The sequence below is a fragment of the Solea senegalensis genome, linkage group LG3, assembly GCF_019176455.1.
Source record: "Solea senegalensis isolate Sse05_10M linkage group LG3, IFAPA_SoseM_1, whole genome shotgun sequence".
In the NCBI taxonomy this organism is placed as follows: Eukaryota; Metazoa; Chordata; class Actinopteri; order Pleuronectiformes; family Soleidae; genus Solea; species Solea senegalensis.
Window position 1 is genome coordinate 22,189,138 of NC_058023.1, and position 26,036 is coordinate 22,215,173.

Below are 26,036 nucleotides of genomic sequence, written 5' to 3' on the forward strand. Positions count from 1 at the left end.
GAGTTGAACCCGTCTTAGTCAGTGCGTGTTAGAGCTCTGAATGTAAAAGTGTTCCGTGCTTATGTGGATGTTGTACATGTGATGGATCTGAATAACCAACCGCAAGCTGAATGTATATGTATACTGTGTGTAAGTATGTGACAAACGTGTCTTTTGAGTACATGGTGGCATGTGATTCCGCTGTAGCCACAGGTTCCAAATAACTAACGTGAGTGTCAGCGCTTGGTTTTTTCAGACATGTCAGATTGTTTCCTTTTTCATTATCAGTGGGTAAGATGACTTGGCAAATCATGGCTTCAACAGAATAAACACCATCATTTCTGTTTTTTTGTTTGTGTCTTTTTTTGTTGTACATACGCAAGTATAGGTACACTGACTAAAGTTTTAGCAGAAAGACATAACGCAAAGGTAATGTATTATATATATAATGAACAAATAAGTTGATGAAGTGCTTAGAGGTGGCTCTAGATTGAGGTAAATCACTTTTTTTTTTATCTACAGGGGACACCCAGTCTTATTCTCAAGAACAAGTTGCTGACAAATAAACGTAGTGCAGCCAAATCTACAGAATGAAATTTAATACTTCATGCTCTTGGCTTCCACCACTTCAGTTCCATTATTGGACAAAGGGTGCCCTTTTCCTGGTTTAAAAGAATCATTCCTCTTTACACAAAATGAGGCCCATTACGAACCACTTGTTCCTGTTTTGAGTCTTGACTGTAAAAGAGGCCTAATCACTTAAATCTCCCTATCGTCTGCCACACAGTGAAGCCTATGCATTTGAACGAGATGTTAAGTCATCTCTCATCATAAGCCCCGTTGCCCTTGTGCTTTTGAGACACATTGGTTAACACGTTTTACCTGTAGTGTAGTGTAGGACAGTATAGTATATAGTGTAGTATAAAATAGTATAATATGGTATAGCAGGGGTGTCAACGAGGGCCATATTTAATAATGTGAAGATTTCAATGGTCTTGGTTCAGTAACATTTACATACAAATGCACTGTTTTATAAAAATGACATTTTCAATGTCACAATTATCCTTTGCACATGGTAACGTAACCAAATCTAAGCGGCGCAGGAGTGAAAAAATGAAAAGAAAAAAGTGCCTTTCTTTCCACATCTGGAGTCAAATAACATAATATGAGCTGACTGCATATAGCTGTCTGCCACAGCTGGGTTTAAAACACAGGACTATGGCTTCAAAGCTTAACTCGCTAATGGGGGTGACATGTGACTAATAAAACCGAAGCTGCCAAAGGGCCGTACAACGTCTCACCAGGAAGCCGCGAATAGCCTGCAGGCAGTAGTTTGGACACACCTGTAGTAAAGTATAGAAAGTGCATGGTCAAATTGCCAAAGAAATATTATACTTTACCTTACCATAGCCAGGAAATCATTGTATGGTCTACAAACTATAGTAAGTGCATGCCACAGAAATACTATACTATACTACACTAAATAAAATAGTATAGTAGAGTATAGTTTAGTATAAAGTGTATTGAAGTACAGTATAGTATATTAAGCGCATGCCACAGATATACTATACTATACTTAATAAAATAGTATAGTACAGAATAAAGTGTAGTGTAGTACAGTATAGTAAGTGCATGGCCAAATTGCCACAGAAATACTATCCTATAGTATGGCACAATCTAGAAGTCTAGTAAATCATTACATGGTCTCCAAAATGATATAGTATAGTATAAAGTGTAGTGTAGTGTAGTTTACTGTAGTATAGGGTAGTATGTGCATGGTCAAATTGCGAAAGAGTCTGGTAAATCAGTGCATCATGGTCTACAAAATGAAATAGTATAAAATAGTATACAGTATGTCACAATCTAGAGGCCAAGTAAATGATTGCATCATGGTCTACAAAATAAGATAGTAACTATATTTACTAGTGTAGTATAGTGCTAACATACTAACGAGAGTATACTAACACAATACAAAAAAATCTACAATAAAAACTATTCTTTACCTTGCAGTTGACATATGTATGGTGCTATGTTTATGACAGCACTGAGATGGCATTATATGTCATTTTAAGCCAATTCAATCCGCGATGGTTCGTGTAAAATGAACTCTGCAGGAGTTTTAGCATCAGACAAATTATTGAGCGGTAGATTCCAGAGGTTGGCCATTACACGGGTGTGACTGAAGAGTGGGCAGATGTGTGGTTTGTTTGGTGTTTTTCTTTTTCTTTCTCCTCCACATTGTGGACACACCCACAAATAACCCCGGACAACCACAACCACTGTGTGTGTGTGTGTGTGTGTGTGTGTGTGGCGGGGGCAAGTCTCACAGGCTGTCGGCAGTTTCATCTGGAGGAATTTTACGCACGAAGCAGACTCTTCGCTACGGGACGGAGTGAAGTTCTAGAGCGTTAAGAATCGATAAGTTAAACCATATTTTCTTCACATGAGCGGCCCAGACCTGAAAGTCGAGCGGACCTTCATCCTGACCTCAGCCTCTGTGAGCCGGTAAGGTATTATGGCTGTGCGCTCCAGGACGGGATTCTACCGGCAGGAGGTGAACAGGACTGTGTGGGAGGTTCCGGAGAGGTACCGGGACTTAAAGCAGATCGGGACCGGAGCTTATGGAACAGTGTGGTAAGTCTGGAAGACAGAGTGAAACTTAACAGTGACTGAATTGTGCTTTAATCCGCTGTTATTTTGCGCCTTGCTTTAGGCACCAACTGTGCTTTCTCACCCAACACAGTCTCAAGCTGCTCTCCCTGAGAGCGAGGAACTGTGAAAATACGATCTCCTCTCTTTGCAGCGTTAAACTATGAGAAACCAACAGTTCCTCTACTCAAAAACCTAAACTATACAAAAGTAAGCATCGTATCTTTACATGATTTTACCCAGGTGAAATCTAAAAGTGAGGGTCACGCAGCTGCACTACTTGGTCACTAGTCTCTGCACAGCTGGCTCTGCAGGGCCTCTCTTTGCTTTGTGTGGCGTGGACGAGGGCAAACAAAAGAAAACCACCCCCAGTCTCATTGTTAGAAGTCAAAGCCCCCCCTGAGATAAGTGCATTGAACGCACCACTATTTTGTCTTCAATCACAAACGGGGTCCTGTTTCTCTCCACAGAACTCATTGTGAGCGGTCATAGCAGAGAAGGCACGGTTCTAATTAACAACATGATCCATTTAAAGTGTCCCAGGTGTTATTAACTACATGTGAATTTCCTTATAGACTCCTCCAGTTATGTAAAGCTGCAGTGCGTAACTTTTAGGGGCCGTCCTAGGAGACCCATACTTTTTTTATCCACATGGAGACACGGTTTTGGGGGGACCAGAAACCTTCAAAAGTATTTTTTGAATGATGTCATAGTCCCACCTTATTCTTGCGCCGGCAGTCACTGTCTTGTGTTTGGAGATTGTTTGACAGTGTTACCAACTACTGTCAATGAGAAGTAACTAGAGTCAATTTAAAACACGTCCTGCCTTTAGCGATTACACGCGAGTTGAAGGGGAAGAAAAGGGTTGAAGATTAAGAGTGAAACTGAATCGTATAACACAAAGGGAGCGAACACAAAAGCTATTTTCACAGCGAGATGAAGTTCACTCGTGCGACAGAACTGGACATTTACTCCTCCAGAAGTAGTTAAGGTTTTGTCAGAAAGTCGCTAGATATGTGTCACTCGTCGCTTTTTTGAAGAAAAAAAGTTGCAGACTCAACACTGTTGTTTAGTCTGTTTTCTTTATAATAACTTTAATTTTCTTTCTTTGCCCTAGCTCGGTTCGTTCTGTCTCTGATCATGTTTATCACTTCGTCTTCTTCCTCTGTTACAAGCCTGGCATGTGTATTACAGTATTTAAGGGAAACTTGTTTTTAAAATAGTAAAGATTGTTTACGTTTTGTGCTCTGTCAAGCAATACTATCAGACCTGACTGAGGTAGTGCTTGTGTGTTTACAGCAGCAGCGCAGGGGCGGGCGGGGACAAGACGGGTTTATCCAATCAAACAGGTTATTTTTTAACAACAATCTTTTTGTGGGCACTTTTTTTTTTGTCGCACTTTACTGTCACCACCGCCTGTCTGATGTCCGACAAACAACTTCCTGTGTGCAGGGACATGAGATCTAAAGACAGCGATACTGAGAAACAAAGAGTTAGTCATGTGGAGTTGATTGGATTAATCAGCATTGTGTGAACAATGGTTGGGACAATTGTATTTATCTAAAGGTCATGCAGTTCAGTTTTCAGTTTTGCCTTGGAATTTGTCTTCCTCCTTTTCTTTTTCTTTTTTTGCGTCATTCTCTGAAAACGCACAAACCTAATAAGGATGTGTACATTTCAGTTCTGCGTGGGACCGGCGCTCGGCGACACAGGTGGCCATCAAGAAATTGCACCGGCCCTTCCAGTCCAAACTCTTTGCGAAAAGAGCGTACAGAGAGCTGCGACTCCTCAAACACATGAAGCATGAAAATGTAAGAGCACTCTTCTCGCGACGACGACGATGAATATAGAGCGGCATAGTTGGACTTTTATCGGGTTTAATTTCTGATTTAATTCGTCCTCGTTGGGTGCGAGCAGGTGATCGGACTGCTGGACGTGTTCACCGCTGAGATCTCGCTGGACCGGCTTCGTGATTTGTAAGTTCCTCGTCTCATCACTCGGTGTGAAAGCAGAGCAGATGGACATGGAGAAGACTTTTCTTTGACTTCTTCGCGTTCTGTTCCCTCCTCCTCAGTTACCTGGTGATGCCGTTCATGGGCACCGACCTCGGCAAGCTGATGAAGCTGGATCGATTATCAGAGGACAGGGTTCAGTTCCTCGTCTATCAGATGATGAGAGGACTCAAGGTGAACATCCTGACCTAAATACAAGCACAGTTATGTCTAATCTTATCCCGATGTCTCTTTGAGTTCTAACATTTCGCTTATCTTCTCTCTCCTCAGTATATCCACTCTGCAGGGATCATCCACAGGGTCTGTGAACTTTGACTTTTTAGACTATGAGCTTTGGGGGGGGACAGGGGGTTCTTGTTCTTTTTCACATGCAAACCCATTCATGTGGATTCCCACAAAAAGAGACCTTTACTCTCTCTCTCTGCCTCACTCTGTCTCTTTGTTATTGCATGTTTTAGTACTGATGACTCTCTCACTAACGCTTTAACGCTGGGAGTTAAATTTGGGCAACTTCCCTTAATTTCACCCCTCAGTTTGCAGTTTGAGTATTGAAAAAAATATATATTTTGGAAGTCCAAATTTGATGCGTTGACTCTGAAATGAACAAGTGAATTAAATGTGCAGTATGCAATTTCTGCCACTAGGCGTCCCTCATTTTAAACAATGTCTTGTTTGATGGTGTCGGGCAAGTGGTCTGGGATTATGGGAATTGTTGGGAGAGCTTAAGTTACAGAAGTGTCAAAAACAACAGTTCCTTCCTCACTACAATGTTTCATTGTGGGTTTGCCCCAGATTTTATAGCAGAAAGGGTGAAGAGGATGACGTCATTAAAGGGCAACAAAAATCAAATGAAACAGTCTTGCTGTTGATAAAGTCATTTACAGATTTGCATATGTCAGGATTATTTTTTCAGTATTTGTGAATGTGTGACCATTTATCCTTACAAGTTGCACCTCCATGTTGAAATCAAACTGTTGTTTCCTTTGTCTCAAACAGGATCTTAAACCTGGAAATTTAGCCATTAACCCAGACTGTGAATTAAAGGTACTGCAACTCACAATATGAGCATCTTTAGACGTGCGTAGGTACCATTGGTTTGTAGGTATTTTCATGTTATTTTGTGTTTAGATTCTTGACTTTGGCCTGGCGAGGCAGGCGGATGCAGAGATGACCGGCTACGTCGTGACGCGCTGGTACAGAGCGCCCGAGGTCATCCTCAACTGGATGCACTACACGCAGTCTGGTAAACGCTTTCGTTGTCAACAATAAACCGGCGAATATAACCAGCGGGATTTTGGTGGCGACAATGACGTTTGCGCTCTTTCTTGCAGTCGATATCTGGTCTGCGGGCTGCATCATGGCGGAGATGCTGCTGGGAAAACCGCTCTTCAAGGGAAGCGATCGTATCCTTCACTTTGATTTTCAACCTTCACAAACTGTGACAAAAACTACTGATTTAGTTTTATGATTTCTTTGTTATTTGGAGCAAAGGAACCAGAAAATAATCACATTTAAGAAGCTGAAAATCTGTTTGTTTTCATTACTGAAAACAGACTTGATGATAAAATTACGAATGGAATAATTGTTGCCCTAGAATTCACCGTTGGAGTGCACTGACAGTGTTTTGTCTAGTTTCACTGTTATTCTCTTTGTTTTTTTTTGTGTTATTCTGTATTGAAAACACAGCGGGGAATATTGTTTACCCAGTAACTACCATGTGTGCTTAAGATTGTATTTATTTGTTTGGTGTTCAAACCCTCATGGGTTTACGAGACACCAAAAGTGAGATTGCAGCAGTCTATCAACAAACCATCACATTATTACATTGCATCCCATCATTATTATTATTATCCCAAATAATAATAACAATAATAATAATAATAATTACACAGATAAATCAAAATATCTCCTTCCACATTTTACTTAAAAGAAGATTCCTTATATCCTCAAAGACAGTCATTTTGTTTGCTTGTTTCTACTTTCTCCTTGTGTTCGTCACACCATAGATAAGCTAATATTTGACTTAACTGTAGCCACTGTCAGATCTGGACCAGCTGAGAGAAATCATGAAGATCACAGGAACGCCGACTGCTGACTTTGTGCTGAAGCTACAAAGCCAAGATGTAAGACGATGCGCGAATGTTACGCTTAGTGTTTATCGCACAGAAGCTTTTAAGGAACGCACTCTTCCTACTTCTTTTATATTTACCATTTAAATGTAAAGAAGTTTAAGTTCAAGTGTGTAACATTGTCCACTGGCAGACACAGAATATACTTCCCATAAATACATCTATAGAGTGTATAATTGCTTTTAAATAAGAACGTTTGAATGTTTGAAGTGAAAGCTTACTATGCAAATGATAGAGTTTTTGACCACATTCAGATTACCGATCATATAATTTTTCTAAATGGTTAAACTATTATTTCATGTCACAGCAGAGCAAGTACGGCCACTGTAGTTCCCCGACACACTTGGGAAAGTCAGCAAAGCCGCCCTCTGTCTGTTGTTGTTGTTGTTCACTAATTCTTACTCACTGGACTTTCCCTCCACCCTCTTTCTTACCAGGCCAAAAACTACATGAGAAGTTTACCAAAAGTGGCAAAAAAAGACTTACACTCCATCTTCTCCAAGGCCAGTTCAAACGGTATGTGACGCTCTCTTTATTCAGCCGCGGGTCAGTTCCGCTCACTTCCTCCGCGCTAACTCTCGGTGTGTGTCGACGTGCTCTGCAGCCGTGTGTGTCCTGGAGAAGATGCTGCTTCTGGACCCTGAGCAGAGGGTCAGCGCCTCGGAGGCACTGGACCTGCCTTTCTTCAGCGAGTTCAGAGACATGGAGGAGGAGACCGAGGCGCTGCCGTACGATCAGACCATGGACAACACAGACCTGCCGCTGGACCAGTGGAAACGTAAGAGGGGGCGGGATTTAAAGCTATAACATCTCTGTTTTGGTCACAAAACTTTACTGTTTTGCTTCAGTCTCTCGGCTCTCGTTAGTTTATCTGTGATGATAGGCATGAATGATGTTAGTGACTATAGCTGCAGATCTAATGTGAAGCAATAGAGCCAGATATTACTCTCAGTAATTATGGTGCCATCTTGTCACAGGCTTGTTAGACTGTAGTGGAACAGGAGCAGATCAATATTTGTTGTTGCAGTGCTTAATGTTGGCCAGAGGAGGTCACTGTTGCTTTATGATTGTATGTGAAGTTTAAAAGTGATGCAAGCCTTTTTTTTAATCAAATATCGCAAAGAGGAAATCTGAACGTTATGATCAGCTAATTGACATTGATCTTCTTTGTGTCTGCACAGGTCACACTTTCACAGAGATACTGACCTTCAGGCCGCCCAGGGACTCAAAGGAGACGTCACTTTAAGAGCTCACACACGCACACGCTCACAAACCTGCACCCAAATATGTTCTCGTTTTTATTGTGTGTTTTTTAAAGAAGTAATGGATGTAATAGTTTTCTTTTTGTTTTGAATAAATGACATTTGCTCCATTTTTAACAAGCTCATTTGAGTCATTCATTATTAATGAGTATTAAGACTGATAATGGACATATTGTAGGGTAAGGTCACAAAAAAATTCAATATGGTGAATTCTGGGAGCCCAAGTACACATCAGCATGTAGACTAGTAGAGCTGGGAATGGAACCCACAACACTCGCTCATAATAACCATTTATTATGGATAATTATTGACTCCCACACTGGCAGCAGTTCTAGTTTGTAGGCGGTGATGTGGAAAATAACACAAATATGCACTGATAGTTAGAATAAGACTCTTTCTTCTTCAGTTATCAGATACTTTTGATATAAAGTCTTAAACCTGATCCTACAAGTTTCCCTTCTTACTTACGGTTACTGAAAACAGTGGCAGAAGTGAGTGAACACAATGTGCACACGACATTAGTCTGGTTCAGCTTTGGCGCCATCTGCAGGTTATATGACGATGGTACACCACAGAAATGTAAATCAAAAAATCCGTTTTACTTACATTTTAAGAGAGAAGTCCAGTTGAGATGTCTAAGAGTGCATATTTTCTGAATCATCCTACTTTCTGCAAGAAGTTTAAGCTTTTTCATTCACTGAAAAAAGAAAAAGAAAATAGTAAGATGACAATTATTAACACCACTAGATATTTCATTCAAATTCATTCTCTGGCTCTGCAAATGCTCTGATCACTGTGACGCACCAAGGTTCACAGTGTTGCCTCTTTATGAGTGAGACTTATTGGAAGTGCCAGTCTATATTTGTTTAAGCATTACACATTCCTACTGCGTGTGTGGCACAATGCATGCTGGGTAAAGGAAAAGGAAAAGACAAAATTAAATGGGTGTAGATGTAGTAGACAAGTGTCTGCTTGGGTCAGAAATCTCATTCTCTCAGTCTTACTTCACTAAATGCCCAGCGTTGATTCATAATTGATAATGTTAATTAAATTAATAAACAAAATATGCAATTTTTGGGTGTCACTGGGGGTCTGTCTCTCTTTTTTGCTCAATCAAAATCATACCAAAAGTCATAATTCTCACCGACTCAGTAAAAACCCATACACAAAATTACAAAACATACCTTTATTTGTTCATCAGTTTCCCAAACTCTATATTAGCAGAAGAGAGGTTCCTTTAGTCAAAGCAGGCTCTGCCTTTTTTTTCACGTCGCTTTCACAATGAGACAAACATGCTGTGTCGGTAAAGTTCTCAGAGATCAGTTCAACAGACCATAATATTGTCCAACACACAAGTGACCTCATGCCATTGCACCAACATAGCTGTAACACAAGAGCTCACAGATCACTCCTGAGCATCGCTTCAACACAGCATCTTTCACACGGAGCGTCTGCTTCTACTAAATCCACTGTTTCATAAATACGACTGAGTATTAGGGCCAGAATGAAGATGAAATGTAGTCGTAATATTACGAGAATAAAGTAGTAATTTTTGGAAAATAAAGTCGAAATATTAGGAGAATTAAGTTCTAATATTGCGATAATGAAGTTGCAATATTATGAAAATAAAGTTCCAATATTGCGAGAATGAAGTCACAATATTACGAAAATAAAGTCGTAATTTTAGGAGAATAAAGTCATAATCTTAGGAGAATAAAGTCGTAAGTAATTTTAGGAGAATATAGTCATAATTTTAGGAGAATAAAGTCGTAATTTTAGGAGAATAAAGTCATAATTTCAGGAGAATAAAGTTGTAATTTTAGGAGAATAAAGTCTTCATATTACGAGACAAAAGTTGTAAAATTGCAAGAATAAAATCGGAAAATAAAGTCAAAATATTAGGAGAATAATGTCTTATAATTAGGAGAATAAAGTCGCAATTTCAGGAGAATAAAGTCGTAATATTAGGAGAATAAAGTCGTAATTTTAGGAGAATAAAGTTGTAATATTATGTAGTCCTAAAGTAATATTGTCATAATGACCGTGATTTGTTATTGGAGATTATGGAAAGTAATTGCTGCACTGATAACAGTGGAGCAGCCACGATTTAAATTTTCATTTCTGGCCCACAATGTCTGTCCTCTGTTTTGGTCTGTTGTGTTGTGTCACCTACCACCCAATCACACGACTCGTGGCATAGAAGAGTTAGTCGACACACTGAACGGAACATTACTGCACCCACTGCTCCGTTTACGCGTGTAGCCTAAAGCGTCAAACGCCGTACTTCTTCTGTAACGCTGTGACAGATGATTCTTCCAGCTCTGCTTGGTGAAGGAAGTCGAACAATTCTTTAAGCACTGAGGAAAAGAAACACACATGAATTACAAACATGACGACGTGTGTAAGTGACGAAGATACAGTGTGTTTGAAGTATTCAAAGAGACCCGTTACCTTTCTTCTCTGCGGACGACATGAACATGACGGCCATGTCGAAGCGCTTCACATTTACTAGACTGCTGAGGATCTCCAGTGTCACGGCTGCTGCCTCATTTCTGCACAAAAGATGATCTCGTTATAGAATGAAAACCATGGACATTTCAACAAAACCAGCTCAGCTCCATTTGGTTTTCCTTTTTTAAACCACTTACTTTATGTAGAATTCTTGCAGCGTCTTCAGGATCTGATTGAGGATGTCAGGTTCAAGGGAGTTTTGGAAAATCTTAGCGTACGCCGCTGGATTGATTTGCTACAAAAGTGAAAACAAAACAAATAAACCAAAATATTTAATCAGAAATGTTATGAATTTTTATTTTATAATGACATTTAGATTAATATTCAGGTCATATTTCTGAAACATGGTGATTAACAGCCATTTTATTGGACAGGAAGAAATATTTAACTTTTTACCTATTAAAAGGTCCAGTGTGTCCAATTAGTTTTATTTGGCATACACTGAACATAAAATAATGGTTCTACTTTCTTTTTAATAAACCTAATAAATATTGGTAAATTTAACACAGTGCGCCTTTAAAACATCCACCATTTGAGCACCTCTAACATTTGATGCTCTACTGAGTCTACGTTTTCGTCTTTTGGCCAACTTCCTGTCCTTTACTACTGTTATCATACCACCCTTCACCTCATGAATATGTTTAAATAAAACTAATCTAGTGTAACGTCATAAGCAGAGAGCTCCGCCCTCTTTGTAGAGTTCTGGCTCCTTATTGGATAAAGAGTGGTGAAATAGTGGAAATGTTTCTCCTAGATCTAACGTTGGAGCCCGAGACTCATGTCAAACACTCTACATCAGTAAGAACTGCCAGACTATAGAGCAATTAAACACTGCATAGCAACTTTAACTGTTATTCTCTAACACACAGCTTTACCTTCAGATATCTGTAAATCATTTCAGGCTGCTGTCTGATCTTGCGGAGGTCGGTCTCCAGCTGGAAGCTGCTGGCTGGCGGAGGAGGCAGGTCTGTTGGTGTTGAGGAGGGGTTGGTTTTTGTGTCAGGCGGATGCGCAGTTTCCATCTGCACAGGTGGTTCTGTGGGTCTGCTGGCAGGAAGTCTGGGGAAACCAGAGGCAAGGAAATGTGTTTACTGGGGAGCAAACAAACAAACAAACACACTAATTGACATTATTTCACTCAGAAACATTTAAAACGTGGGTTTCCACCACTGGGGGTCAGGTAAAATATGTAAATTACATAATATTCGCATAACATACAGTATGTTAGCTATGTAGATAGCATAGTGTCATACCAGTGCGATACAGTGTAGCTCACCAATAGATTCCTCTAGGAAGGAGAACATGACACAGTTAACAATGAAGGACATCCAGCATGTCATGATGTTTCTCAAGCCGTTTATCATAAGAAATCAAGCTTTGTTTGAGAAAAGGCTTCAGGCTGCAGAGAAAAATACTGCCTTTTTTCTTCTGTTGCACTAAAGTGATGATTCCTCAAAAGGATGCTTTGTGGAAACAGGGTTTTAGATTGTGATCTAGAAAGGTGGAGGCAGCACAGCTTTGCCAGATGCTGGTGCAGTAAGAAACGAGTGAGGGAGGAGCGTTACTAATCTGGACTTCCTTGGTGAGGGAGCGGCTGCGAGTGGAGTGACTGATAGTTGGCGGTCAGCTGATTACAGCTGTGGCGCGTGACCACTATGTCGTGCACGAACTAACGCAAAGCATCATGAAAATGAAGAAAGTAACCACCAACATGTGTGAAATGGTTTTAACAAATGACAAAAGAGTGTTACTGACTGGTCTGATGTGAGCGAGGGAGTGTCCGATATCTCCTCGATTTTCATCATCTTGGCGCTGGGTGACGTGGACAGTGGCGATGACTCTTCGTCCTCGGGCTCCTTCATCACGTTCCGGACTACTGACTTGGACCCAGCTGACTCCTCCTCCTCGGGCACTGTTGCTTCACCGCTGACTTCTTCGATGTCAATCCTCCTCAGAGGTTTCTGGGGAGCACAATTGGACGCCATGATGTCAGAGTGATCTGGTTAATCATGCTAAAATAATGAGCGTGTGAGCACTGACTTATTTTAAAGCTGTCGTGCCAGCTTTTGGCCGTTTTTTGCTAACTTCCTGTTTGGTGCTGCTGTTAACATTCCCTCCCTGCTCCCAACATCACCTCAGAAACATCTTAATTCTGTATTTTATTGCTTTTAATACCACTATTATTTACTTGAATTATAATTTTTATGTGACTTTTTTTCCTTATTCGCTCTTACTTGCTCTTGTGTGACACTGACTTCTCTTTTGCTTTAATTGACATTTAACAGCTGATTCAAGATGATCAAACATGCAATTTTTTATTTTTGTCTAAAATTAGTTGATATGGTGTACAAGTTGTACGATGACTTATTTCTAGCTTTTATAGGTAGATCAATTAATACCAATACAATCTTTAACATTTATTACAGCGTCCTAAAGCTCTAATGCAGGGGTGTCAAACATACGGCCCGGGGGCCAGAACCGGCCCGCCAGAGGGTCCAATCCGGCCCACAGGATGAATTTGTTAAAATCTAAATCTCTTCCAGATACCTGTGACTAAATGTTTGTGCCTTTATAGAGCCAGTGTGCTGTGTAAATAGCACATTTAGGCACAATATTGTTGAAATTGCACTTATATTTCTCAAGAAACTTCATGTTTTGTAAAAATATCCTTCATTAAATGTAAAACAAAGGAGAAAAAAGCAAGGAGTTCTTGTTGTTCATAGGTTATTATGTTATTATTTTACTATTTTTACTGGTCCGGCCCACTTGAGATCAAATTGTGCTGTATGTGGCCCCTGAACAAAAATGAGTTTGACACCCCTACTCTAATGAGTACTATCTACATGTTTTCTCACACATACAGTCCATAAAACCTACAGTACACTAGATTTAATGACATACTTTGAACCAAGTATGTCAAAACAAAACAGAACAAAAAACAGTTTCTTTCATTAATCAAAAATAAATCAAATAACACCTCATCTTGCTTCAATACACAATACTTTACTGGGAAAAGACTCACATCCATGCTCTTACCATCATTCTCATCTACAGATTTATTGATTTTGTTGTTGCAAAAAGCTGTTTTTAAAGCCAATACCAGTAGAGAATTAAATTAAAGACTTAAAAACATTAGTGGAAAAAAGGGGAAACTCACGGTTGAGCGCAGATGTGTTGGTTTGTCAATCGGCTCGACTGTTCTCCTCGGACTGTTGTCCTCAGTTTGAAGGAGGCCGCTGGGACACATCTGACAAAACAAGAGGAAAGACGAGTAAAGACTGATGCGTCCACTCTGGTCGACCTCGTAACCGGAGACACTTAACACGCAGTGGAGGGATAAACTATATTATAAGTATAATTGTTTGATGAGGCATTGAAACACATTAAATTAGAAGCAAAATACTGTCGATGCAATCGGGCAACCAACTGACTATTTTCAAAAAAACAGTTTGTCACTGTCCTGTTTTAAAGACAAAACAACTAGATCTTAAACACTTACAATTTGCAGTTTCTGGAGTTCATTCGAGGCCTGTTTGTTTCCCGGCTCCAGCTTCAACACCTCCTGAAAATCTGAGAAAGACACACACACACGGTCTATGTTAAAAACCATGACTTAAACTCTCAATATTTATGTGCAAATCTAAACAGAAATGAATGTCAGTTAAATATGACGTCCAAAACAGGAATAACTGGCTTGACAGATGTGAAATCAACAGTAGAAAGACAAATATAGCTGAAAGATATTAAACAAAAACACAGAATGATGCTATTTCCCCTGAAGAAATCATTGAATACCACACCTTGTTTGGCCTCCTCCAGTTTCCCTAATGCTACTCTGGCTGTGCCTCGGCGAGCAAAAGCCTTGGAGTAAGTGTTGTCCAGATAAATAGCCTTAGTGCAGTCCTCCTCTGCCTCCTTATGCCTGCAACAAACCAGAAAGACAAAGGGAGGTTCGTCGGCCTGGTGCTGTTTTTCAAATTTAGACAATACTATTTTGGGTTTAATAAAAATAATAAAAAATGATGATGAAAGAAAATGTTGCTGTTGTGTTTACTTCTCCAGCTTGAGAAAGGCCATGGCTCTGTTGGCGGGAAGGAGGACGTTCATGTTGTCTGCCTCCATGCCTTGGCTGTAGCACTCGATGGCTGCTTCATACTTGCCCTCTTTGAAATAAGCGTTCCCCTGTGTGGGACATTTGAAAAAAAAAACATGAACCAAAATTGCTTAAAGAATGTAAAAGTAAAAAAGAGTTCCCTCTGACACGCACACACAGTGCTACATTTAATCTCAGGTAGATCTTAAAACATGAATTACCAAATTAGATTAGGATTTCCACAGAAACACTGAATCTAAAGAGTAAAAGCCACAGAAAAGCTTACCCTGTCTTTTTGTAAGACTGCCTCCTGTCTCTTTTGCTGCTCCTCCATCCGTCTCTGCTGTTCCTCCATCACTCTCTGCTGCTCAGAGTCGACTGTCGGAGCCTCCTGTGGCTGCGGCGCTTCACTCTGTACCGTCACTGTCTGTTGCCCAAGGACCTGAGAACCAGCCACAGAAAAGGACCTGACTAAAGAGAAGGTTTGAGAAGGTACAATGACAAAAGAAGAGCTTGTTTTGAAACTCACTTCTTTGATTTTCTCCACTTCACTCTTTGCCTCTGTGTTTCCAGGGTCGAGCTTGAGAACCATCTCATAGTCTATTTAGAAACAGATTTGTGTTAGTGTATTGGTACGCTCGAGATTGAGTGACATTCTAAATTCTTTTTTTAATCAGTTTGTCACCTTCTAACGCTAATTCATATTTTTTCAGGGCAAAGCGTGCAGCTCCTCTCCGTGCGAACGCTTTGAAGTAGTTGCTGTCCAGAATGATCGCTAAATTGCAGTCCGACTCCGCCACAGCGTACCTGCAAAAAGCCAAGCGTCGCGTTTAAATACAGGAAAAAATCAAAGCACAATAGAGCAAAATATGAGATCCATGCTTTACTTTTTGAGTCTGAAGAAGGATGTGGCTCGGTTTGTGGGAAGCACAGGGTTGTGAGGATCTGCGTTCATCCCTCTGGTGTAACATTCAATGGCATCATCGTACTTGCCGTCTTTGAAGAACTCATTACCCTAAAAATAAAAGTTAAAATTGGTATTTGTATGTGACCATTTCACAGGCAATACCACTTTTACCTCTCTCCATATGGTCTTAAAATCACAAACAGCATATCTAACATTATTCAGAGTGTCATCGCTCACACAAATTACACTTGTGCCAACTATCTGTGATAAAAAACCTCCTATGAGTCACAGCTGCTAAAAGGATGATACTGTTGCCTGTTGATTGAAACCACCTCATTCATGGTCACTTTTTCTTAATTTTTTCCCCCAGGTGCTTGTACTGTTGGTCTTCTTGACTCATGTGAGTTTTAGGGGGAAGGAAACCACAAATAGCTCTGTATTGTCATTTCTCATCCTTTATATGTCACTATATATGTTGCTATAATGATGTCCTTTATACGAACAATTAAGAAAAATCTCAGGAAAGGAATCACTTATTTTTGTATTTTTACCTTTTCTTTCTCTGACAGAGCTTTTTCCGCATCATGTGCAGCTTCCTCTGAGTCTGACTCATTTGATTCCGCTGGACTTTCCTCTTTATCCATCTCTGACAGAGCCTTGTCCTGCAAAACAAAGCAGCATAAATTTGAAATCACCTCTTCCTGGATTTCTGCACATGTGAAAAATACTTTATAAGAACTCATTAATTACCACGTCAAACTTGTCCCATGATCGATAGTCAAATGCTTTTATTCTTGATGCTTGTTTGTCTTCTTCTGCTTTCGTATCGCCATTACTAGCAGGCTCTGTCATCTTCTTCTTTTTCTTCTTCTTCTTTTCCCTCATCTTTGTTTTGTAGTCTTGGTTGCGCACAGGCGGGAGTTTCCTCTACAACACATGACAGAGAGACGCTGATGTTGACATCAGAGGAACATCCAGAACATTGCCTGCTCCAGAAGAGGACAAACACGTACAGCAGGAACAGACCTCATCCTCCTGGCATCCTTCAGTCCGCAGCTCCTCGTCCCTCCTCTTCATGTCCGACTCCCAGCCCCCCAGCTCCTTCACGTAGCTTTGCAGATCCTCCATGTTTTGCCGCATCTCGAGCTGTAACTCAACGACTTTGCTTCCCCCTGACATGTTGCTACCCTGTGAAACAGGCATTTGTTTTGTGGGAAAATTCATTACTCTTGCTGCTGTATTTGCGTCTATGTCTATGTTCTCACAAGTAAAATGAAAGTATTTGATTGAATAAAATTAGCTCAGGTAAACAGGTAAACTCTTCAGAACATCTATGAATGAACAAAATAATATATTGGTGCAATACTGGTCATAATCATTGGATCTGATATCACACACCGACTGTAAAAATGTGTATATTTCTTCTTTATAGGAGCAGATTAATTGTTGTTATTTGGTTTTTAAAATGGCTGTTTATGACAAGATGCAGTAACAGTACTTTTTTCTTTGTTCTTGGCTTCCACTCTTTATTCTCCCTCTCTTTTACTTCCTTCCTGTCGTCTCTCATGTGTACATGTTCCTGTCTATTTGTTGTAATGTTTGAATTACTGGCTTTCCTCTGTCCTTTGCCTCTTCTAATTTAAGGCAGGCTGAGAAGGGTGCACACTGCCCTCCCTCCACAATCTGAAGTTCTAAAGCACAACTCGAAGTTTTATCTGCAGTTCTTTCTCTTCTGTTCCTCCTGACTTCTAATTGAATATCCACGCCATTAACTTTAACCAATATATCAATTTGCCTTGCGCAGATTAAAGGCAGATGAAATTCCCTACCACAGGTGCTGCTGCAGCCCATCCCAGATCAAAGGCAAGACAAGCGTGGCATAAACACTAAACAAGCAGGAGGAATTGTTCTACTTGAAGCTCTTACTTACTTCTAGCTCTTATTTGTACCCAAATGTTTAAATGCACTTTTGTAAGTCGCTTTGGATAAAAGCGTCTGCTAAATGACATGTAATGTAATGTAATTGAGAAAGATAAATGGAACGCCACCATTATTCAATTGATATTTTACCTATTATTTTCCGAATGTCAGCTGTCAAAATGTTGGCTGTCCAAAGGGCCCATTGTGTTACTTGTAATACATCGTTGTGTGTCTAATGTGGTTAACTGTATTTATGTAGTCAACATAGCTAACCACAGTGTATTTCTGTGACATTGCAAATGGAGCTACATTGCAAAAGTGACTCAATATCTATCTATCTAGCAAAAGTGACTCAATATCTATCTATCTATCTATCTATCTATCTATCTATCTATCTATCACGTGTTTACGGCTAGCACATAGCTAGCAAACAGACACGCCACATTTTACAGGAGAATAATGAATAATGTTGTTCATGGGAACTTATAACGTACCTGTCGTATCTCTCCGAAATTAATTAATTAACAGAGTTAAAGTGTAACTTTAAAGACTGTGGCAAACTGCTACAACAAAACGTGTCGCTTTTCAGTGACTCTTGTTTATGTTCGAAGCCATGACAGCGGTGAGCCAGCAGCTCTGGTGACGTACTTCCTGCCGGACGACTCGTCCAAAGATCGTCTATGTTACAATCATAGACAACCAGCCTACTCGGAAAAACAATGCTCCGCATTTGGAAAGGGAAGACATAAATTAAATTAAATAAATTTAATTTAAATGAACACGAACGAGCGTTATTTGAGCATTCTTATAACGATATCGTTGTAGTCCATGGGCTTCAAACGAAGTAGACTATAGCCCGGCATGGGGCGACATTGTCCAGTCATGCACTGCGGTCAAACGAATGCATTTCAACACCCTCCTTACAAAGGCTTTTACGGTTAAAAAAACACACACACAAAAAAAGATATCAACTTCAACTGGGAAAAGTAATGGAAATCCTCACTTGCATTATTTAAGCCAACGATTTTTCTCAAATTTGAGACTGTTTTTGAAAAGTGCGAATGTGGTACATTTAATTTGAAAGTTCTCTAAAACTGTACAGTAAAAGCCTGTAATCTGATTTCCAGTAAGCTAGTAGTCATAGAAGTCCTTCAAAACAACCAAGTCACTCTTGTCCAGAATTTATGGTACATTCTGTTTTTATTACATCAAGTTGGGAAATGTTTTACTAATACGAATACTAATACTATATTAAAAAGTGTCAATGTGGGACTTTTACTTGATATTTCTTTAAAACTGTAAATGTCTGATTTCCAGTACACAAGCACAGGGTTTCTCAATCCTGGTCCTGGGGATCTGCACTAGTAGATACCATTGTGCTGCTTTCAGTGTTGTTCAGAACTTACTTACTGTTCAGAACTTACTGAAAAATGTCTTTATACAGTTCCAGTTATTAGGTCTCTGAAACGTATTGCACTGAAGATTGTTATTATTTTCCCCATTCAAAGATGTGCTTTCAACCGTGCACTCAGATACAACGTTCTCGATGTTCTATTTTGAAAACCGGATGTCGATATCATTACAATTTATTTATTTTTTACCGTAAAATCCTTTGTAAGGAGGGCGTTAACATTCAGCATCAGATCATTTGACTACAGTGTCGATGCTATTGGAACGATTTAGTGTGGCTTTTGGGCTCCTCTGATTTTGTTACACAGCGTAAAGTTGACATCTTATTTGGACGTTCTGCATAGACGATCTATGCCGGTATGGCTAAGAGTACGTCATTGATATAACTTATATTCTATTATTACTAATTTAATTTAAAAAGAGAAATATAATGCACATCGTACGTGCATGTTTCAGAGCGAAAATAATCAAATAACAATAATAATAAAAAACGGTTGACCTACCTGTGACCTACAGTGACCACGTGATCTACAAAACAACAGTGGCGACCTCTGTTGCTAGCTGCAGGAAGCTAGCGGGGGACTTTGGTGCTCGTATTTCCAAATTGTAGGCAGCATTTGTCACCATGGACCAGACGAAACAAGAAGAGGACTATGGATACGACTTATTCCCGGAGCGGAAGAACGGGAATAACAAGAAGCAGACCTTCATGTCGGGTCTGCTTACTTTCAACTGCAAGTGTCGTGTCATGCTACAGTTCGCAATGGAAACTAGTGAGTACTCGAGCTGGCTAATTAGCTCTTCAGAGACAATGACATAGCTGTAACAGTAAGGAGCGCAAACGCTGTACAACACACGGGCCTCTTTCCGTTGTGATTATAAATACATACCAGTGCAAAGGTAATGTTTGCTGTCGATGTTCGCTTAGCATTAGCCAGTGCTTTCTGTCAGTGAGTGCTTGGTGACAACATGAAGCTCTAACCGGCCTCTGTCTCCTTCAGGTCCATATGCCAAACTCCTCCTCAGTGCCATGAAAAGTTCAGGATGGTCAGTATGTGTTGTGTTATGTCACTGTTTTGCTATAATATTTTTGAATAATAATTAGATATATAAATATTTTGCTTTTATTTAAACAAATAGTCAATTCAACATACTCCAGCTAACAAAGTCGGGTTGTGTTTCTGAGTATTAATCTATTGCTAAAGTGATTATTATTAACTATTTGTAACTACAAAACAGATGGATATAAAACACAGCTTGGTTTTAAAACGATTAAACTTTGATTCGGTACTAGAATCTTAGAAATTGAAACAATTATTGCAGCAACACCCAAACATTTGAATGACACCAGGGTGATTTTAACTTTGTCCTCTTAACACAGCAAAGTATTGAAAGATCGCCATTTTTCCTGTGAAGATTGTGACGGGTCAGTCAGCGGTGGCTTTGACGCCACTTCTTCTCAAGTAAGAAAGACAATATGCAGTAATACTACACACACATTGTAGGTTGAGCTGCTTAAAAGTACACGTCTTCCTGGCAGTGATGTCATGTCCTCTGGTTTGCAGATTGTTTTATGTCAGAACAACATCCACCAGCAGTCCCACATGAACCGAGTGGTCACACATGAGCTCATCCATGCCTTTGATCACTGCCGGGCTCATGTGGACTGGTTCAACAACTTTAGACACTTGGCTTGTTCTGAGGTGAGTCAAACTGTCTTTCAACACATTAGCTGCATTTACAGCGTGATCAACTTGTTACAGACGGTTGCCATCTTCGTTTTGACCCAGTTAGGAGTGGATGTAGGTGTCATACAGTCACCACAAGGACTGTCTGCTCTTGGACGACAGATTGTACCAATTCCATGTTACAGTTCATAACCTACTATGGCTATAATTTAAAATACATATTATTACCTTTAATGAACAGGGCAGTTGTGATTCCTATGCCTACTTTGCACTGTCCCTTTCTAAATAAATACAATTGCAGCTTGTCAAGAATAAATTCTGCATATGCTGTGGGACTATTTTCGGCAGTGGATTAACACGCTGAATTAGGTGTTTGGCCGGGTGGTCCCATTCATTCACAGACAAATTTCTCTTTTATTTGCATTTTAATATTTGGTTGTCACTAAAAAAGCATTGTTATCATGTATTGTAGTTCATATAAGTAAAAAATATCACCCTAAAATTGTGTAAACAGATTTTTGCGTGTGTCATTATTTCAGATTCGGGCAGCTAACCTCAGTGGAGACTGCTCCTTTAGCACCGAAGTCGCTAGATTCAACTTTGGCTTGAAGAAGCATCATCAGGTACCTGCTCTGAGACAAAAATCTAGCAATCTCTTGCAATCTCTTTGTGTTGCTCAGTCCAACTCCTAACTCGCGTTATTTCTTCGGACAGGAATGCGTCAGAGACCGCGCCCTCCGCTCCATCCTGGCCGTGAGGAAAATCAACAGAGAGGAGGCGGAGAAAATAGTCGACGATGTCTTCGACACGTGTTTCAACGACCACGCGCCCTTCGGGAGAATCCCGCACAGCAAGAGGGACGCCAAGTTTGCCCAAAGTGATTACGAGAGCAGAGATCGGTATTATGCAAACCTATAATGTCGTTACGGTCTCATTGATCTCCCAAAGGGGCCTGTGACTGGCAGTGATGCTGACAAGAGCTTGGCACGGCCTGGGTCAGCAAAAAAAAAAAAACAGAAGCCTCAACAGACTGACTTTGAAAACGATCATGTCTTTTCAGAAAGGATTTCGTGGGAAGGATTCGTCCTTGGAATTTTGGAGTCAGGGTACATTTCATTTTGTAGCCAAAACATGCTAATTCTTTAAAAAAGAGAGATACTGCAAGGACCGATGTTTCTCTGCAGGTCAAGTATATGTTGAGGCAAAAGTGATTTTTTTTTTTGTAATTTTATTTTAGATCTGTGGGTGCTTTTAAGGAAATCCAATGATTCTCCTCCATTGATGTTTTCTGTAAAAATCCTTTGATGACAAAGGATTTACAGGGTTTCTCTGACATTTCATGTTGTTGCCAACTTGCCACGTTGTCACTCGTCTGTTTATTGTAAATAGAGGCGATTATTATGATTAAGTTAAACAGAATCAAAATGTTTTTTGAAATAAAGTTTGATTATACTGAAAAAGTACGAGCTTCATGTTTGTGTCTTTACCTTTTGTTCGACTTTAAAGCTTGATTGAGTGTTTAGTCGCACCATATTCTACAGTAGCTATCAGTGACATAGGCCAGGTTCACGTTGGATGTGTGTGCGGTGCATCTGCAGTGTGGACCGTCTATATCAGGACCGTTATATCAAAACAAGCAATTTTACTTCAGTTTACTTTAATTCTGTCTAATATCATAATGAATATCTTATATTGCCCACCGGCCACTAAATAGTTGTTTTTTCCTCTATGTCGGCCCCCGCTTGACTAGACTAGATGCTCATTGGCCCCCAGGTCATTTGAGTCTGACACCCCTGGCCTAAGTCATCAGACAAGATTTCATCACATCACTGACGGCAGCTTAAAAGTAATATCTCCAAGAGAGGGACATTTGACCTTGATAAAGAATATTGCAAGTTGAAGTATATTTATAATTCCATCACATTCATGTTAAATCTTGTGAGAGGATTTTTCTTTTTTTCAAAAATTAACCTCTGAGAGTCGATGAGTGACTTAATGGAAAGTTCTCCCACAACAACACGGTCAAGTTTGTTCACATCTGCTGTAAAATGTCATTGCTGACATCTTTATTGGACATTAGCATAAAGAATCTCATATCCCTTCACAGAGATTTATGAGGGAGAGCGCTATAGAGGGACTTTGCCACATAATCCACGCTCCTCAATCTCCTCCACGTCAGCTTATCTGAAAGACAACACCCTGTGCATCACAATCACGAAGTCACTTGATGTTACGCTAATAGCGTTTACTTGAATAACTCAACGAAAACCACAACAAGGCAAGTAGGCGGGATGTAATGAGAAAAGAAGATTAGATTTCTCTTCGAGGATTAACAGAGAAAGCGGCGGAGACCACTTCAAGGCTGTGGGACAAAACCCAGAAATGATGTATGCGATGTCATGTGAGGAAATCATACAAGACAACAGAATTAGTGCTGGAAATGTGCACATATCAAATAGTGTGGCACTAAATACATTTGATACAATTAGAATGAGTGAATTTGTTTATTTATTGTTTATCTTGGACTCAGTAAATCCTTAGGGATTATGGAATGGAGTGAATGGTTGTGGCCCTGTGATGGACTGTCGTTATGCACATGCATGAGCGACGTGTAATGTCAGGTGTGAGTGCAGCTCCCTCCATGTTTCAGAACATTCACACTCTTCCAGGTTTTATGCAGCAAGTATGAACACTTCTTAATTTATATTTAAATTAAGATAAAATATTAAGATATTTTCTTAAGCAGCACTTTATTGTTCTCCACACTTCAGCAGCTTCACAACAACAACACTTCCTGTTTACTTCCTTGTTAAGCATCACACTTGTCTGAAGCAACAACTCAGAAGCTAGGTAAATGTGAGTCAGAACCACAAAGGCAGATTCAGCTAATTATTTAAAGTTTTTAACATGCTGCTGTAAATATTTCAACATGTAAATATGCGAATAATAATTACACATAAATGTCTAAATAGCCAACTGTATAAACAATTTCTTTTTAGCAAATTAAAATACTAAATACTAAAATATATGAACAAACAACTTGTAAACCTTACACAAGTGTGGTCGCATTTTATTTTTGGCTTTTTCTTCTCTTTTTTTTACGACAACACGGTGAACATCCATCCTTCCATCCACTGTCTACCCCTCTCCTGGTCATGTGCATTTGTTTTCAATGAAGCCCTCGAACACAAGCTGTGGAGCCACGTCCATGTCGGTCGGTTTTCTCTCTATCTACCTGCAGCAAGACGTTTAACCATCACAATGAGTCCGAAGCTGTTAAATTAGGGTAAAAAATATATTTAAAGAAAGCAAGCAAGCAGAAATACCGTCCTCTTCATTAAATGGCTGCAGTTTTGTGTCTGTCCACTAGATGGAGGTTTTGAGCTGCTAACCCTCTCTCCTAATCAGGACCAGATGAGTCCAATCCAAACTTGTGGAGAAGGTGCTGTTACTGTTTTATTAATACTGATAAGTTCACAGTTCTATTCCAGGTGAACGTTGGGCCTTTAATGAGCAGAGAAAAAAGGTGCACTTATCAAGTCGCCGCTGAGGAAAGTGACGACTTCCATTATGAAGCAGGTGGCACCGACTGAGATCTAATTAGGATGCAGGAGCCACACTGAAATCCCTTCAGTAATCTGCCGTAGGACAACACGCTAACCCCCGAGAGTGCTAATGAACTCGTCTCATTAATTAGAATAATGCCAGATTTAGTTGTACCACGGAGAGCTAATGAAGACGGAGGACACCCACTTGTCTTTGTGAAGTGTGTCTGCTCCTCATGGTGGGTGCAGTTGATAATGAGAGGCGGCTGAATTATTTATCTGTATTTAAAAGGTATTGAGATACTGGCGCCGCTGGCTCTGAAGAAAGACATTGTTTCCCTACAATACATCTTTTCAAAGAAAAGTTTTAATGGGTTTTTATATGAGGGGGATGAGGCAAAAAAAAAAAAAAGGTGTTTCACATACCGTGAGCTTGCTTCACAATTTCTGTGACTTTGAAGTGAACATGTGACTGAAGGAAAGACACAGAGGAGAGACCGCGGGTAAAAGCTGGACGATACGATCCTTTGGCCAACTTTGGTCATCTCACTGTCCTATCTGCAGCACTCAAGGGAGACACTTGAACAAAGAAAGTATATTGAGTCCAGTCACCTGTTCTGTAGCCTGAGGAGAACAATCACATGCACCTGATTGAGGACAAGAGTGCATATATCTCAAGATGGCCACCACGAACCTTGTTTTATCGGCTCGTGTCACATCTTAAGCATAACTGCTGGAGGTCAAATATCCACAGTGTGCAAAAATATAATATAACCACTGCAAAATGAACCAAGAGAACAGCATTGTTTTAGAAAGCCACCATCAGAGGTGACTATATGTCCTCCTGGTTTTCAATAAGCCAGTCGGACTATTTCTCGTTAGAAAACGATGCGCAGGCGTTCTTCATTCAAGTGGGTAAACACTTAAATGTAATGCCTTGTTTTTTATTTTAGGCCATGTTGATTCCCACAGGGCTAACAACTAAAACAACTACTGAAAGTAAATGTAAACATTTTCAATCCATATCGGACATTTTAATCGCTAATGTTACCTTAAAAAAAACCCCCATGTTTCCTCTTAACGACAACTGCCCGGAAGTGAAGGAGCTGGGTTTTATTTTAGCGGATGTCGTGAGTGACGTTCAGTGAATATAGTTCATTACCAACAAGCAAACTACAGCTTTAGCCTATAACCATGGTTCTCAACCTGTGGTACCCGTACCACCACCAGTGGTACACACGAGCTTCCTCTGGTGGTGCCGGTGGAAAATCGGAAATACTGTTCTACTGTATAGACCAGGGTATGTGATCGGAGTCGTAGAAAATGAAACAAATGACAAAAAAATGAATAAATAACAATAATTAGCGTCACATTATCTCTTGCTCCATCTTAATGTGAAAAGTCTGCAGGCCTATTTACACCACTGTATTGTAACGTTGGTGTGACTTCAAGAGCACAGTAGTTTCTCAGTTGGTACTTGGTTTAAAAAAAGTTTGAGAACCACTGGCCTAGAAGTTTTATCCACTCCATCAAGCGCTCAACAAACAGTGATTCACAGCATTTTGTGGTTTGAAATCTATGCCAAGCTAAGCTACCTGGCTTTTGTTGTCAAACTGTGTTGTAGTAGTAAAACAAGTGGTAATACGACATTTTTAACCTATCTTGACAAACACGGCCATAATGAAGTTGTTCATCTCCTTAACTTAAATACTTTCATGCATTTATATCTGTCCTGTGAGTGTCCACAAAGCATGGGTTCAACTTTTTAGAAATACTTTAGGAAAGTGGCCTAATTTACTCGCGCTAACAGGCAGCACTGACAGTGGAGAGAGGAAAAAAAAAGTTTCACGTGTGATTCACAGCACAAGTCCTCTGGAGGCTAACAGTATAACCTGACAATTAACTGCCCCAGTGGGGAGGCACAGTTTGAG

General features: G+C 40.0%; 3 protein-coding genes across 6 annotated transcripts in view; 2 read left to right on the forward strand and 1 right to left on the reverse strand.

The window, feature by feature from the left end:
* rpap3 (RNA polymerase II associated protein 3) overlaps positions 1–19,440 on the reverse strand; it is a 23,552-nt gene extending 4,112 nt beyond the window's left edge. The window contains exons 1-19 of one of the 4 annotated variants that reach the window (XR_006360144.1): positions 17,957–18,119; positions 16,569–16,730; positions 16,293–16,469; positions 16,094–16,204; positions 15,523–15,650; positions 15,321–15,442; positions 15,165–15,235; positions 14,922–15,077; positions 14,597–14,724; positions 14,343–14,464; positions 14,042–14,112; positions 13,700–13,789; positions 12,298–12,503; positions 11,418–11,601; positions 10,680–10,777; positions 10,483–10,583; positions 9,216–10,388; positions 8,638–8,728; positions 7,256–7,531 (exon numbers count right to left, since the gene is read on the reverse strand). Coding sequence is in view for 3 of the 4 variants with exons in the window: in XM_044022236.1 (XP_043878171.1) it covers positions 10,303–10,388; positions 10,483–10,583; positions 10,680–10,777; positions 11,418–11,601; positions 12,298–12,503; positions 13,700–13,789; positions 14,042–14,112; positions 14,343–14,464; positions 14,597–14,724; positions 14,922–15,077; positions 15,165–15,235; positions 15,321–15,442; positions 15,523–15,650; positions 16,094–16,204; positions 16,293–16,469; positions 16,569–16,721 (2,004 nt within the window). In the remaining variant the exon portion in view is untranslated. Of the gene's footprint in view, positions 1–7,255; positions 7,532–8,637; positions 8,729–9,202; positions 10,389–10,482; positions 10,584–10,679; positions 10,778–11,417; positions 11,602–12,297; positions 12,504–13,699; positions 13,790–14,041; positions 14,113–14,342; positions 14,465–14,596; positions 14,725–14,921; positions 15,078–15,164; positions 15,236–15,320; positions 15,443–15,522; positions 15,651–16,093; positions 16,205–16,292; positions 16,470–16,555; positions 16,731–17,956; positions 18,120–19,375 lie in introns of those variants that run through there. The other 3 variants (XM_044022236.1, XM_044022234.1, XM_044022237.1) reach the window with 3 other exon arrangements.
* On the forward strand, positions 2,264–8,148 carry mapk12b (mitogen-activated protein kinase 12b). Its single transcript, XM_044022238.1, has 12 exons — positions 2,264–2,613; positions 4,310–4,439; positions 4,546–4,604; positions 4,703–4,814; positions 4,911–4,940; positions 5,637–5,684; positions 5,769–5,883; positions 5,972–6,043; positions 6,684–6,763; positions 7,207–7,285; positions 7,374–7,547; positions 7,951–8,148. The coding sequence occupies exons 1-12, from the start codon at positions 2,495–2,497 to the stop codon at positions 8,013–8,015; spliced, it is 1,083 nt and encodes a 360-aa protein (XP_043878173.1). The 5' UTR covers positions 2,264–2,494; the 3' UTR covers positions 8,016–8,148.
* A 57-nt stretch (positions 19,441–19,497) lies between the features above and the next one.
* On the forward strand, positions 19,498–22,023 carry atp23 (ATP23 metallopeptidase and ATP synthase assembly factor homolog). The gene is made up of 6 exons (XM_044022239.1): positions 19,498–19,645; positions 19,874–19,919; positions 20,254–20,335; positions 20,438–20,575; positions 21,100–21,183; positions 21,275–22,023. The coding sequence occupies exons 1-6, from the start codon at positions 19,498–19,500 to the stop codon at positions 21,476–21,478; spliced, it is 702 nt and encodes a 233-aa protein (XP_043878174.1). The 3' UTR covers positions 21,479–22,023.
* Positions 22,024–26,036: the final 4,013 nt, after the last annotated feature.